Genomic DNA, 15,138 nt, shown 5'->3' with positions numbered 1-15,138 from the left:
AAAAAACAGATATGAAAACCTTACATTTTCGTTGTGACTTTCGAGCATAAATGTTTCTGTCTGATTGGGGGCGCATGGCACCGTGTTTCAGAAGCTTTGCTTTTTCCACGTGCTCTCCATGAAAAATAATATAGGCTGTAGTGTGCAGAGGGCGGACCAATCAGCGCCGAGCAGGGCGGAGCGGGTGGGATGCTGAATTCAACTTCAAATTCAGCCCAGTACAAATTACTATTCCTGAGAAGAGAAACTCGACCTGCTCATTCAAAGAAGTTGCAATTTTTCTAGCATCCGACTAAACTTTAAATGTCCTGATAGGAGCCTTCCCAGCTAACACAAATACGTGACTGTTACGTAACTGCAACGTAATCTGGTGACCAAACTTTCGTCGTGGCAACGTAACTAGTTACGTCGTGGCAACCGGAAAAGTGAAATTCCTGGATTCGTTGCCACGACGTAACTTTGTAACGTTGTCAGTAAGTAACGGCGACGTCGTGGCAACGTTGCGGATCGACAGTCGTGTGTTGGTAACCAGTTGGTCATTTTAGTTTTTAATAATATGGGCGGACATGCAGTGGTCTAATTTAACATGTCCTCATTTGCCCAAAACTATTTTAGAGACTTTTTCAACGACATATGAAAGATACAGACTCAAAATGTGATTAATTCAGTCCATTTACTATAGAACAAAGCACAAACAGCAAAAACAGTATGCAAACAGGTTATACATTTAAATGAACAAGGTTTTCCCCAAAAGCTTGAACATCGAACTGCTCCTACAAGTCTTCATTTTGGTGGCCCTAATAACGAAGCAAGAATAAGAAAAGAAAAATGCAAGAAAAAAGAAGTTGAGTGTTTTCCCATTTAACATTTAAATACACAAAGCAATTAGCACTGAAAGATAGAATCTGTATAAGCAGAGTTTTTTTTTAAATCGCTCATATATATTTTCTAACCATGGTCACAAAGTTATGAAGTGCATTATTTCCTTTTAAAATAATTTGATAACTTCATGACGTATCACTATATTCTATAAAATCTTAGTTAGAATCTTAGAAATAATTTGATACGTTTGAAATATTTAATACATATTATTTTGCTTTTCTTCTTCTGAAGTCGTGATTACGATGTCCATTTCTTAAAAAACTAGATGACTAGTAGGCCTATTTATGATCATTCCTGAAGGCAGCATTAAACCCCCAAAATGTCAGGTGGTGGTGCAACTGTCTGAACAAATGAACAGACTAAAAGAAAATAATTTAAAATGGTGTCTTAATAATAAAAAACTAAAAACTATGCCATAATTTTAAGTTTGAAGCCTTTCCTATAATTGTCAATTATATGAAAGGCTTCAAACCTAAAATGATGGCATAGTTTTTAATTTATTGTTTTTTATAAATATCAGTAGTTTTAAAGCTGTTGAGATAATTGAGAAACTTTTGTCCAGCAATTTGTATATTCTCAAATGGTATTATAAATTTTAAGGTAATAACAGTAAACATGATAATGCTTCATCCAGAGGAGCCTAACTGATCTCTTTGGCAGAGTGAATAAGTTTGTAAAGCTCTCTCAAATACTGATAAAAACTGCTAATTTCAAGTATGGGTAGGTTGGTGGTACAATTTCCATGTCAGGTGGTACAACTACAATACATCATATTTTTGTTGTACCGCCTGACATAAAAACTTGAATTAGTTTAAACACTTTAAAATATCATTAAACATCTGAAATTTGTTTTAACACATTGTCTTCAAGAGTGTTGATGTCATTAGAAGTCTTCCCAAGTGAGGCTGGATCCGAACTGGAGCTGCTGTAATCTCTAGTAAAATATGCTGAGCATCCTGAGATAGAAACAAGGAGACAACAGGAGAAAGATTAGCATTGCTGCTGTTCATATTATTTCAGGCAAAAGATGGTCATGTGAACTTTTTACTATTTCATGACAGTGCAAGATTATGAGATATGTTACCGTAATTGAATGCTTGGCTAAAGAGATGATTTAAATTAGGATAGTGTTTCTGGGCCCCAAACATTATCAGGAAGGTTATTCTAGAGTTATTCCCTTACATTTAGTGATCGACCGATATATCAGGTCGATATTTGCGGGGGTTTTTTACCGATGCCAATACACGGCTGCTGCGTTCGACTGATAGTTTTTTCCCGGCATTATTTATAGACAGGCGTCTGTAATTTGGGACAGCAAGGAATGTGATTTGGACTTTGACTTACTAGTCATATGGTGTGTAACGTCTTGGAGATGTTGTCCGACAGAACAGCCGCTCCGATTCTGCTGGGGTGCAGGCCATCAGCACGGTAGAGCCTAGGTCGCTTCCAGAACAGATTCCAATTATTTACAAAGAGCAGTCTCTGTTCATTACACCATGACATTAACCATTCATTTAGTGCAAATAATCTACTGAACCTTTCTTGTCCTTGTCGGTACGTGGGAATGGTCCAGACACGATGATCGTTGCTTCAGGCGATGTTCTGCGTACCGTCTCGATCAGGCTCCTGTAGTCCCTCTTCAGAACCTCCGTCTGCCGCAGCCTGATGTCGTTCACCCCCGCGTGCAGCACGACAGCTCCTTCAGTGTTTTCAGAAAATGGAGCAAGGTTTCAGAAATTGTGTTTTGGCAATTGAGAAAAAAAACTGTAATAGGAAATCATCTGATTTTAATGAGAAAACATGACCTAACGAGTCAGCATTTTAATATTTTAATACTATACATTCTTACAATGCAAACGTCCTAAACATTTCTGAGTATTATCAATGTTGAAAACAGTTGTGCTGATTATCGTAATCTTTTTGTGTAAACCAGTGTAACAGTTTAATCCATTTTCTTTTCTCTCTCTCCAGGATTCATTGTTAAATAGACCCAACATATATAAACAGTAGTTTACACTACTGTTCAAAAGTTTGGGTTCAATAGAGTAAAAATAAATAAATAAATAATATTTTATTCAGCAAGGATGCATTAAATTGACCAGAAGAGAGAGTAAATATTTCTGTTTCAAATAAATGCTGCTTTTTTTTTCTTTCATTCATCAAATAACCCTGAAAAACACAAAAATATGAAGCAGCACAACTGTTTTCAACACTGATAATAATCATAAATGTTTAATTTATGTTTTTAGTTTTACTTATTCACTAATTCATATTGCTCATACAGTGTCACTTACGTTAGGATGTCAAAACGTTCTTAAAATAAATTAAACAAGTAAATGTAAATATGAGAAATTAAAATACATATGCATGGTGATACAGTAGGTGACAAAATATTGTGAGAAAATGGATATGAAGTTATTTAATGAAGTTCCTCACTTCACCTGTTTCCAACTTCTCTGGCAGCAGCTTTCTTCAAAAATGTTGAAGTAACGTTAGTGGAGCTTCCCCTCTGTTGTAGAAGGATTATTTTGTTGCTCCTGAAACCACAGAACTATTTTGATCACTATTTGTTAGCTAGCTGCTAGTTTCAGCTAAATTTCACACTTCATGTAGCAGCTAAGTGACGTCATCGAGTACGTTTATGTTAAATAAATTAACTCACTTCCAAACTAACTTATTTCTAACAAAACTGTCAAAACCTCTCATCTACCCGTAAGATGTGATTAAAAGCCTAAACTTTCATATCAAAAGCTCAAGCTGAAGTTAGCATAACGTTACGTTACCTCTTCTGAAAACGGTTGATATGCTAACGGACTTTTCTCGAAGACACTAAACCATTTCTATAAAGTAAATATTCAACAGAAGCGTGTCAATAACAAGTAAGAGAAGTGTCAAGAACAGTTGTGTGTATTATTTGTGTGATTTTAGAGACTAAACTCACCTGAAAGCACGGAAAACAACAGCGAGAGAGGGAGTTCTGCAGCTTGTCAGTTGGAGTCAGTCGGTGCCGCGCCGTCTCCATGGCAACTCATCTCCGCTCCAGTGCTTTAGGTCGACTCGAAGGTTCACGCGCACGCCCATTAAAACGTCAAAGCCACGCAACATTTATAAACATAAACATCTAGAATTATAACCTTACTTGAATAAAATGAACGTCTTTCAAACGTACGGAATACTAAACAAACAATTGAAACAAATAAAATATTTCATAGAAATGCAGTCTGATAAGATGGTAATCAAATTACCGGCCAGTGACGTTGCAGTTCCGTTGCCAGTAAGTCATGAAATTACTAAGTTATTACGAATAGAGTACGTCTGGAACGTTGTTGGTTATCTTATAACCTTATGAGGACGTACTGACGACGTTGTGGGTTGGTAATATGATGGTAATGAAATTTCGAGCATGCGACGTTGTAGTTACGTTGTCAGTTAGTAAAGTCATGACATGACCAAAAAGTACGAATTCATTACGTAACTGTTACGTCGTGTGTTAGCTGGGTTAGTGCAAGTTTTATCTTCGGTCCGGGCAGCAGGTGTTCAGTGACCGCCACGGATCTGCAGTTCTCTTCACTTGATGCATTCATTCTCCCAAACCAGACCGCAAGAGCGTAAGGTGAAGACTTTCAACTTCCAGAGTTACGAATTACATCGATTCAATTGCGTACCCGAACTTTAAGCACTAACTGCTGGAAAACATCTACCAAGTGATGAAGGTGAGTGTATCTGTTGTCTAATATTTACTATTACCACGGTTTGGAACTTGATCGGGTGATTCTTATGAGTCGGATCTTTTTAGTGAATCAAAAACACAGAGCGCGTCCAGTGTAATCTGACTCCCAAAGGAGTGACTCTTAAGTGTCGGCTCTCTGTAGTGAATCAAAACACTTATGAATCAATCGGTTACTAAATTAATTCGACTCATTTACGGAACTAAAAAATATTATTTTCGACTTAATCAATGTAACGTTAGCTGACTAGTGCTGGTTGTGAACAAATACATTATTTTGGGTTCGTTTTGTAGGCCTATTTGTGAAAAGAAGGCTAAATAAAACATCTCAGTAAACACATTTTTCAAGAAATGTAGGCTATAAAAATGTAGGCTATAATTTGTTAGCTTCTCAGAAGGTTTATGATTTAAGCCATATCACACCATTTGTAATTTGCATACTCATGACGTCCGCCTTTTCTGTTCACAGGTGTTTATTCGTTTACGAGGAATTTGTACTGGACGGTCTTGATTTATGTGATTCTTTTTGCGTCCTGCATGGTTAACCTGTTGGATACATAAAGTCCTCTGGGTAATATTACACTTAACCAGATTAATCAAGCAGTTTTCCGTGGTCTGTTTAAAATGGATAAAGGCACATCTACTGAGCACCGATATGGATTGTAAGGGGTTCTTCAAGACTGGCTGAATGCCGTGAAATTGCTCGAAATGATCGGGTAGATAATCCGAACTGAGAATACGTCAAAAACAACGTGGGTTTACAGGAGATATTGGCGCTCTAAGCGGATAAATTAAATCCGGTACACTCAAACGTATTAATACTTAACTGGAATCAATACTGAAACATCATGAGCCTTCTCGGGACACAGAAGAGCAGCTCGCGCTTAGCGAATGGATGTGCGTTCATTTTGGAGCAGTGTTCGGAGACTTTGCCTTTTTGGTTTGAAGGTATCGTTTTATTCAGTGATAAATGCGCGGATGAGGGCTTCCAGAAAGCCATGAGACATGAAAGTAAAGCGACCGGGAAAGTCGCGGACTCGGAGCTGAACTCTCCGGCGTGCGGGATGAATGAGAATCGCCTCGTAAATGCGGTGAAGCGAAGCGCGCACTTTACTCTGTTCTCACAAACCTCCACATCTGCCGAGGGCACAGATTCCAGCTTCCCCGAGTGTCAGAGCCCTCTTACCAAGGGCAAAGTTAAAGGGATTATTCACACTCAAGGAAATACAAGGAAGGCGATGACGGGGAAAGCGAGGTGCGGGATGTGGGGTTGGATTTTTGCCCTTGTGTTCCTCTGGAATACCCACATGTTGCGCGCTCAAGGTAAGTTTAGAGTTATATACCATAACTTCACTTGTTTACTCAGGGCTTGACATTTTATTTTGAAATGTTTAAGATTTTACCAAGACCCTTTAAACTCCACGTTTTTAAAAGTTGATTGTAATGATCATTGCATGTATAAAATGGATGTATTTGTATAAAATTGTGCTAATTGTTATTTAGAGATGAGGTAAATTTAAGCATTTATTCCATTTAAGGGTATCAGAGAACTAGAAAGAGAGAAAAAGAGGGGCAGGGAGAAAAAGGGGGGCATAGGCTAGACAGAAGGAGACGGGGGAGATGGATAGAAAGGAAAAGAGGGACATATAAAGAGAGAAAGAAAATGGGGACACAGAAAGAGAGATGAACAGAGTGAGGGACATAGAGAGAGAGAGAGAGAGAGAGAGAGAGAGAGAGAGAGAGAGAGAGAGAGAGAGAGAGGGGTGGGTGATCGTGTCTGTGTGTGTCTCAACAAAAGCGGTAAAGGTCATATGCTGTCATCACGCACATTTTCTCAGGTCACACACAAGTCGTATTGACTGAACGTCAAACTGACAAGTAGAGGGAGCAGGATGCATGCATTTACGAAGTGCAGGCGTGTGAAAGAGAAAGGGTGTGAAGGAAAGGACACTGACCCACTGAGATTCAGAATTATGATTCAGAGCAGAATTCAGTTAAGCCTTGACTGGAATCGGCTTCATCAGGCTGTAGACTGCATACGGTGCCAGCTGGGTCGCTCTGGTACCCGGCAGGCTGTTTTTCAAAGGGGGGCGGTGTGTTACTGATTGAATTAGGATGTTTTAAAGCAGAGCACAGATTTTTGCGTGCCACGCGTGGGAGCATCTCAGTCTTTAAAATGGCAGCAAGATTAAAAGATTCAAAAGTATGATTGTATTGCAAGCAACGCCTCACCGTATTAAAACGCATTTGGCATGGAGATGCCGTGGGCTTTTCAGTGTTGGGGCTGTGAAATTCATATGTCTTTCTTTTGAAGGTTGCATTAATGCAAACGCATGAATGCATTCGACTCAAAACAGTTACAAGAACACCCACTCCTGTGACTTTTCTTCAGCATTGGACCATTGGTGGCTGGCACTTTTTCCTCTCTCACTTTCTCTGCGTGCTTGCAGACTCAGCTTTCTCCCTGTGTTAATGTCAAGGTCTCGCTATGGCTTTGGATGTGGCCCAAACCCCAACCTTAAGGAGGTCAGAAGGTTATTGATCACATCCCATCAGAGAATGGCAGAAACGGAGCCATCCTGCTTTGTCAAGCATCAGACTAGTTTTATTCCAGTGCAAGCATCAGTTTTCTCTAATCAAATTTAGTCTTTTTTAAACCCGAAATCCCTCAAGAATTTGTGTCTCACATTATGCAAAGCATCAGTTTTGAATAAAATTGATCATTTGTTTTTCAGAAGTTATATTTAGAAGCAGGCCACTTGCAAGAAAATGTCCAATGTACGCTCAACTTCTAAATCACTGTCAAGGTCTGCTCATGGAAAGAATTTAGAGCCTATTAGACAAAATTGGAAAGCAGTAATATGATATTCACAGCAAGTGTGAAGCAGCAATTCAGCATGTAATAACACTGTTTTTGAAGGTTGTTTATTTAAAACTAAAAAGATAGTTAGATTAGAAGTTAGTTAAGATCTGTTTATCTGAGACCAGAATTTTGACAGTAATGAATTTTGTTTTTTTTAAATGATTACAATTTTCATATTATATACGTGTCATGAAAAGATCCACCATTTTTTCTGCAAAAAATTACTCTATTATCAGTAAATGACGCCATGATCCCAAGTATTAACTGATGAGACACAAAATCTTGGAAATTAATTAATCAAAAGTTGTGGGAATCGTGTGGGACACTTGCTGTTCTATGCAATGCAATTCGAGCCTAATCAGATTTCTTCCAGTTCTTTCACGAAGCTGTTAATAATATGAGGCAGGCCATGCTATTTTCTTCCATCTTAAAAAAAGACTAATATTAAATTTATAGCGAATGAAAAGAGCTGCTGAACCTACAACACGCATCAACAAGTGTCTTTGTGGGGTTTCCTTTAATCCTAAACCGATTTTTAAAAAGCTTCAGTCCCAAAAGCTGAAACTTTTGATAACTGTCACCCGTCGTCCCGAGTTGTTTTGCTGCGCTCTCTGTATTTATGACTCTTGCCAGGCATGTCAGTCGCTTAGTGGCTTTCTGTGTGTACGCTCTCAATGCGCGTCAGTGATGAATGTTTGCATTCGAACGCTCTGACATCTTGATGCGCTACTGAGCTCCCTCAGAGAATCAGATGAAGAAGAGAGGTGCGAGAGAGATGGGGATGAGAGAAGGGATGTGGGCTGAAACAAGCAGAAAGAGTGCAGATGTTAAAGAGGAGTGGAGCGTGAAAAGGAGGAAGCAGTGCAGAAAGAAGAAAGGGGAAGGATGGATGGAATGGTAGTTTTGGATGGGTAGGTCTCTACGGAGGATACAGCACTGGCATCTCTTTACCATGCTCCTCCTTTACATCCATCACAAGAGACAGTTTTAGGGTCACTGGGATGTCTATCAAATCAAAATGGAAAGAAAAGCCTGTGTGTTAGCTAAAGCAGAGGAATAGAGGGAAAGAAAGTGGAGTGGAGTGGAGGAGAACATAATGATGGAGGGAGGTAAAACGCAGAGAAATCGAGAGAGAGAGAGTAGGCATTATGGAAGAAATCGAGATTGATGTGATTGCTTGTCTGTGTGCGCGCGTGCCCGTGAGCGCGGGCCCTGGCAGGGATGGCGAGGCATGAAAACTGCTCCTTGTGTCTGAAGCCTCTCTCTGTGTCGCTCTGGTCAGATGGGCTTTTGATCCCCGGATGACAAACTCCTGCAGGGGCTGAATAAGAACTGCTCAGAAAGAATTACACCCAGTGCCACACTCCAGTACGTATTGCACTTTCCCCACAATCCCTGCCATGCTCCCACTGGCACACTAAAACCCCATACGGCCTTCCAACTCTCCAGTTACCATAAATATCACAGTTTGTTTATCAAGTCTTAAGTAAATTAAGACTCATTATGCTCACTATTGGATGAATATTCAAAACTAAAGTTTTGAATATTGACATGTAGCTCAGTCTACACTGTGCTATGGATATGAATGATACCTCAAGTCATGTGACTGGTTTAGGAGATTGTGTTGCATTAGACATTGTGGGTGAAAAAAATCCTATAGACTTTCTTTTTAAGAAGAGCATTTTCTTCAGAAAATGTAAAAATCTTCAAGTGACTCTGAAGCCCTGTCCTTACCAGACCAGATGCGATGTGATGCCACATCTCGATAGAAGTTTACTTTTCCATGTTAATCAGAGTTTGACGTAACCAGCTGTGACAACGATATGAATAGAGCAACATAGGAGATTCTGTTTTTTTTTTTTAGAATAGTTTATATTTCTGCAATGATGTGGTTGACAGCTCAATGATTATCTCAGCCATTTATGTTTTATGTACAAAGTTTTATCTGAGCTTGAATATAATTTACGTGACACTGTTACAGGGGTGGGACAAAATATCGATTGGGCAATATATCGGTGTCCTCCGTGTGATACGAGAATCGATATGCTGGCACCAAATATAGATATTTTAATGAATAAAATAAGGCGCTCTAAATAGATTTTCCTACTCCCATCGTCGCTACTTCATGGCTTCTCGAGGTGGCGCTCAACACATGAATGAGGGAAACGTGAACATAATGTAACTAGCCTAAGAAAAAGAGGTTTTTAACGGGATGGCGGACAGCAGTATGAGTGAAATAATAAATGCCCCAGCCACTTTAAAGTCCAAAATATAGTTAGACAGATATTCTATTCTATAATAGAATTGCTATATCGTGATATAATCGGTATCGTGAGCCGTGTATCGTATCGTATCTTGAGGTACCCTGTGATTCAGACCCCTAGACACTAACAGCCATAATGAAATCGATGATGGTACTGTAATTTAACTCAGATGTTAAAAATAAATAAAATAAGAACATGTGACCTCAACATGGAGGCCACCATGATATGCATGGAGTATCATAAGGTTACCTAATTTTAAACATTTGTCCTGTTGATTTCTTTTTGGTCAGTGATGTACCAAAATTTCGGCAACTGGAAATATTTACTGGAAAAGTTTCGGTTTCAGTTTTGACTGCCTATTGCGTGCACACAATGTGGATAGGGTAAAATAGAAATACATGATGGACACACTTCACCGTGACCAAAAATGATGCTTGAGTAGCAGCAATATGTAAAGTATGTTCGACTGAAGGCGGCTTGTTGCCAAAGAACTTGACTATGAGTAATGTATCACCTAAAAACACGACACATTGAACATCATGATTTTAATTAACCAAATTGAAGTAATGAATCTTTATATTCGATTTTGGTTTTCGGCTAAATAAAAAACTTTAATTTGAGCTTTATTAGTTTATTTGTGCCGCATCACTTCTTTTATGTAAATGTCTTTTTTCACACAATGCTGAAGTAAATGACTTCCTACCATGGAAACTATTTGTAATTTTCTGTATTGGGAATGATGTGTGCACATGCTTTGGTCCTAATCTTTTCTGTCTTGGCCTCTTTTCCCTGCATTTTCCTCTGCACATTTACCTTCTTTTACCATGTTTCTCTCTTAAAGTGTTTCGAGGTGCCTTGTTATGCCAGTGTGTGTGTTTATGCATGACTGCAACATTAGTATCGGGCCCCAGAAGCCGTTGTGCCTTCATTGTTCGCTTGTATTGTCCGGTTGTAGACCCGTCCCTCCCCCAGTCGTGACCCAGACTGTGTCATTACCCAAAGCCTTTGTGACTCTTTTATTTTAAAGTGGCCAAATGAGTATAAACGTCTTAATTTCGGTGGTAAACGAGTGACTTAATTAGTTTATTGCTAACCACGTTTTATTATAGTAATCATCTTGAATGATTAGAAAAAATAACTTTGATAGTTTTCCGACAGGTGGTCCATTACAAACAACAATATAACTGCTCACATTCACGGCTATGAATTAAAGAGCTTTGTGGAAATGCTTGGCAATAAACACTTGGATTTAATTCGCTCTGCCTGTCTGAACACATCTGCCTTCCGCACTTAAGTATTATCAGGCCATCATTACATGTACAAGATGCGCTCGACATCCTGTCTTTCCACCCCCTCTCTCTCTCTCTCTCTCTCTCTCTCTTCAACTGAAAGTTAGCACATTTGTCGGCATGACAATAATGAATCTTATTTGGGGTAAGATCAAAGCCAGACGACATAAGAACATTTTCACACAGAGCAATTTAGATTTGAATTTACATGTGAAACCCTTTCTTTAATTTCCTCATTGTTCTATTCCTCCTCTCTGAAATTGGTTTCAGCTGTTTCCTCTTTTTCTCTTTCTTTCTGTCTTTTTTTTGTTACTTGTTTATGCCTGTAGCATTGACTTTGAGTCAAAGCATTGGCGTTTTGACAGAGGCCTTTCCATCGTTACTAATCAGCTTTCACACCAATAGATTTTTTCTTCAGCGTTTTTAAATGATGAGATTAGCACATCTTTATCAAATATTACATGTTCAAGTGCCTACTTTGCCTTTGAATAGAAGTGGTACCTCGGCAACGTGCGCATACGCACCAGTCATTGGTTTCTGGAAGCTCAGAAGGCCGTGTTTCGTATTATGCGGGATTGTGCAAGTGCCACATTAACATTTTTTCAATTTCTGCTTGTCATCGAGTGAGTTTATCAGTTATGCAGGATTAGTCTGTGAGAACTACTGTAGTTTATTATCTGAATTGGAATTATTTCAGTGCCATGCACTACTTGAACTGCAAGCTCATTAATTAAAAATTAATTAAAAATAAATTTAGGGGCAAACTGACATGTCGGTTTACACAGTCAGCTAAAAGCTGATGAGCAAATTAAGTTTTTTTTTTTATTGTCCCTTTTCTCAGAGTCAAGGTCTCTGATGATTGGGATAGGAGAGGCCTGTAAATATTTGCTCCAAATATGAAGAAATGAAACTGTTGCTTTATTTGACTATGATGAAATGTGACCTGTGCTCATTTCTAAAAGATGAGTTTTACTCAGGCCTTTAAAGCCACGGACCTACGACGCCATAACCAGCATCAAAGTTTACTCGCTTAATTGAAAGAGATTCATGATTTCACAGTTGCTCACAGATGAAAGTGTTTACAGTGCCACCACATGACATGACCGACACAGTAAATAACAAAGTACCCAAAGATAAATGCATCCTTTTATGATTAAAAAGAAGGCAGTGCAATTCTGATCAATATTTCTGTGGTTACGATTCTTATTACAGGCGTCGGATGCTTTAGCCGCAGTGTAAGTCAGTTGTTTTCTTAGTAATTGGGCACGTGCAAGCCAAAGCTATGATCCATAACTTACTGTTTACGACCTACAGTGCATATAGTTGCCTTTTTAAGTCAGCATCGTAAAATAACTTGAAACCTCAAAAGTGAATGATTAAAAAAAACTCTAGTCACACAAATTGACTCGATTTGATTGATTTAGGCTAATAGTTTGACACTAACATTATTCTAAGATAATTATATTATACTTATATACGCCTAAAAATACATTATATTATACTCAAATAATGGGTAAAATAAGACATTTTAATTACAAAATAAGGAACTTACTTGAGCACGGAATCAGCATAAAATATTGATTTTTGAAGGATCATGATCAAAACTGGTGTAATGGATGCTCAAAATTCAGCTTTGCCATCACAGGAATTTTTTTTTTGTATATATATATATTTTAAACCGTTTTTATTCTAATTATATTTCACAATGTCATTATTTTTACTGTAATTTTTTTATTTACGTAAATCAATGCAGCCTTGGCGAGTATTATAAACCTTTCAAAATAGTCGTATAGACCCCACACTTTTGAACATTTGTACTAAATTATTTTAGTAAACTATATATAGTAAACTAATTGTTTTAGTTAAAGGTACATGAGAAAGGTTGACATGGAGCACACTAAATCTCGAACCTTCAGAGAATCGCCAATAAAAAAAAAGAAAGATAAACAGAGAAGAGAGTACTGGCAAAAAGAGAACATGACAGAGCGCGTAATAAAACAAGAATCAACATTAGCTTCGCTTTTCGGAGATTGCGAGAAGAACTGAGAACTTTACAACTCGCTGTTGTATAAGCAACGCAGAGACAGTGTTTTTATTACTCAACAGAGGACAGTAAGGTGTTTTATTGGACAGATAAATTGCCATATGTAGCTCTCTAACAGAGTTCATTGCAAAGCATTGTCAACTGTGAAGGGTCATTTCATTATGGTTGTTGTAACAATTTATTTTCAAAGAAAGTTCCAGGTCTATTAATGGTATAACTACAGTAACATCTTTAGCTAGTCAGCTTGAGATCCTTTCCATCTAAATATCTCTTAAGCCAGGTAGAGAATGTTTTATGAGCAGTACACTCTAAAAATGCTGGGTTGTTTCAACCCAATTTTGGGTAAAATATGGACAAACCTAGCCGTTGGGTTACATTTTTACATTACATTTTTAACCCAACGGCTGGGTTTGTTCATATTTTACCCAAAATTGGGTTGAAACAACCCAGCATTTTTTAGAGTGTAGGATAACCATATTCATCCGCACAGTCAGTTTCTGTTCCTATCACAACTTTAGACTGAGTGTAGTGTTGTATGGACTACTTTTGTGATGTTTTATGGTGCTTTTGTTGGAACATAAAAGTCACTGCATGCTTTCGTTGTATGGAAAGGAGTGTTGTTAACATGCTTCAGAAATGTATTTTGTGTTAAGTGAAATTGAGAAATTTGTAGAGGAATCACTTTAGGTTGAGTAAATGACAGAAGATTCATTTTTGAGTGAACTACTCCTTTAAGAGATTATTGAAAAGAGTTTGGAAGCCTTTCTTACTTTTTTTTAATTAGTAAATACATTTGAATAAATTAGACAGACTGATGTCAGTTTTGCTGTGTTTTAATTCAGCAAAACTGTTTTAACTTTAATTCAGTTTTAACTTGTTTTAATTCAGAGTTTGTATCTGTTCTACTGAACTAATTTGATTGTCCTTGAACTGCTGCTGCAGACCCCAAAGTCAGCCTTTATGTGACACTGGAGAGTATTTGTATTCAAGAATGAATTTAGTCATAATTTAAAACAAACCATAAATACACTAGGCCTATAAATCCTATTAATACTTGATTGCATGATGGTTGTAGAGGACAGGGAAGGCTATTAAATTGTGTAATGGAAATTTAGTTACATAGAGTTCATCCCAACATTTTCAACTGAAAATGTACACAGTCCAGAGTTAGACTTTCTGCATTGTCTATAAAAAACAGGTGTTCAGAAATAAGTGGTCTAATTTGTTCAAAATCAGCTGATGTCACACATGGAGATGTGTGTTTACATTGTGTGTGTGTGTGTGTGTGAGGGAGAGAAATGCTGTTAGTGTTTAACTCTCAGAACACCGTCATCTGGCAATCAAGAGTAGAAAGACGAACATTTTTACATTCAACTGCCAAATGTTTTTCGGAAATATCATATTCTTATATCATATATCATAGATTGATTTTTCTCCAAATATTTGTCCAAAGCAGAAAAATAAGAGACAAAACATATTTTTCAAGTTTTTTTTTTTTGTTACATTTTTTTAAAGTAGCAAGCCACAGTTTTTCTCTCATGCGAAAACACACAAAAACAGAAGCACACATTACACACATTAGGGATGCATTAGAGGCCCCGGTGGCTTAGATAAAGCTTCGAAATGGAGGCTCTTTATCTTCATTTTGCTCCATTGAACGTGCGCTACAGCCAACATAGCTAGCATGGGACTAAAAGCATTACAATAAACACCCCACCACTTCCACACTCCCCGTCTCTCATTCAAGTGAAATTTATATTTACATTAAGTCATTTAGCGCGTGCTTTCACCCAGAGAAATGCACTTACAACCCCGGAACAAACAATAGACAAGCACTAGTTTGTCTGACAACAATAACCATAATCTCCCTCAAGCAGTCAGAGCTAAGAAAATCACTCGTGGACATCTGAGTGCAATGTTTTTACATGTCTGAATGATGGTTCATTGGAGTTGTGCTCATTTAAATGAAAAATATGAACTCAAACACCCATTTCTTTTACTTACTGCAAGAGTTAAGAGCTTATAAATATAATTTAAGATGCGCACATAAGCTCTATTAGAAAACTGCC

General features: G+C 37.9%; 1 protein-coding gene and 1 long non-coding RNA gene across 5 annotated transcripts in view; one reads left to right on the top strand and one right to left on the bottom strand.

The window, feature by feature from the left end:
* Window positions 1–673: 673 nt before the first annotated feature.
* LOC307000345 lies at window positions 674–5,748 on the bottom strand. 3 transcript variants are annotated; one of them, XR_013798017.1, is made up of 5 exons: window positions 3,824–4,637; window positions 3,324–3,419; window positions 2,227–2,581; window positions 1,741–1,838; window positions 779–797 (listed from the first exon to the last, which is right to left on the bottom strand). It is a non-coding gene; the product is annotated as an uncharacterized lncRNA (long non-coding RNA). The 3 variants fall into 3 exon arrangements; XR_013798015.1 differs by having other exon boundaries at window positions 674–1,838; window positions 3,319–3,419; window positions 3,824–5,748; XR_013798016.1 differs by having other exon boundaries at window positions 674–1,838.
* The window catches only part of sdk1b (sidekick cell adhesion molecule 1b), a gene marked incomplete at its 5' end in the record, with an annotated part of 213,756 nt that continues 204,075 nt past the window's right edge, over window positions 5,458–15,138 (top strand). For both annotated transcript variants that reach the window (XM_079615867.1, XM_079615866.1), the window contains one exon: window positions 5,458–5,932. In XM_079615867.1, coding sequence (XP_079471993.1) covers window positions 5,458–5,932 — 475 coding nt within the window. The remainder of the gene's footprint in view (window positions 5,933–15,138) is intronic.

Source organism: Phoxinus phoxinus (assembly GCF_949152265.1).
Source record: "Phoxinus phoxinus genome assembly, chromosome: 6".
NCBI lineage: Eukaryota > Metazoa > Chordata > Actinopteri > Cypriniformes > Leuciscidae > Phoxinus > Phoxinus phoxinus.
This window is presented reverse-complemented; position numbering and strand designations above follow the sequence as displayed.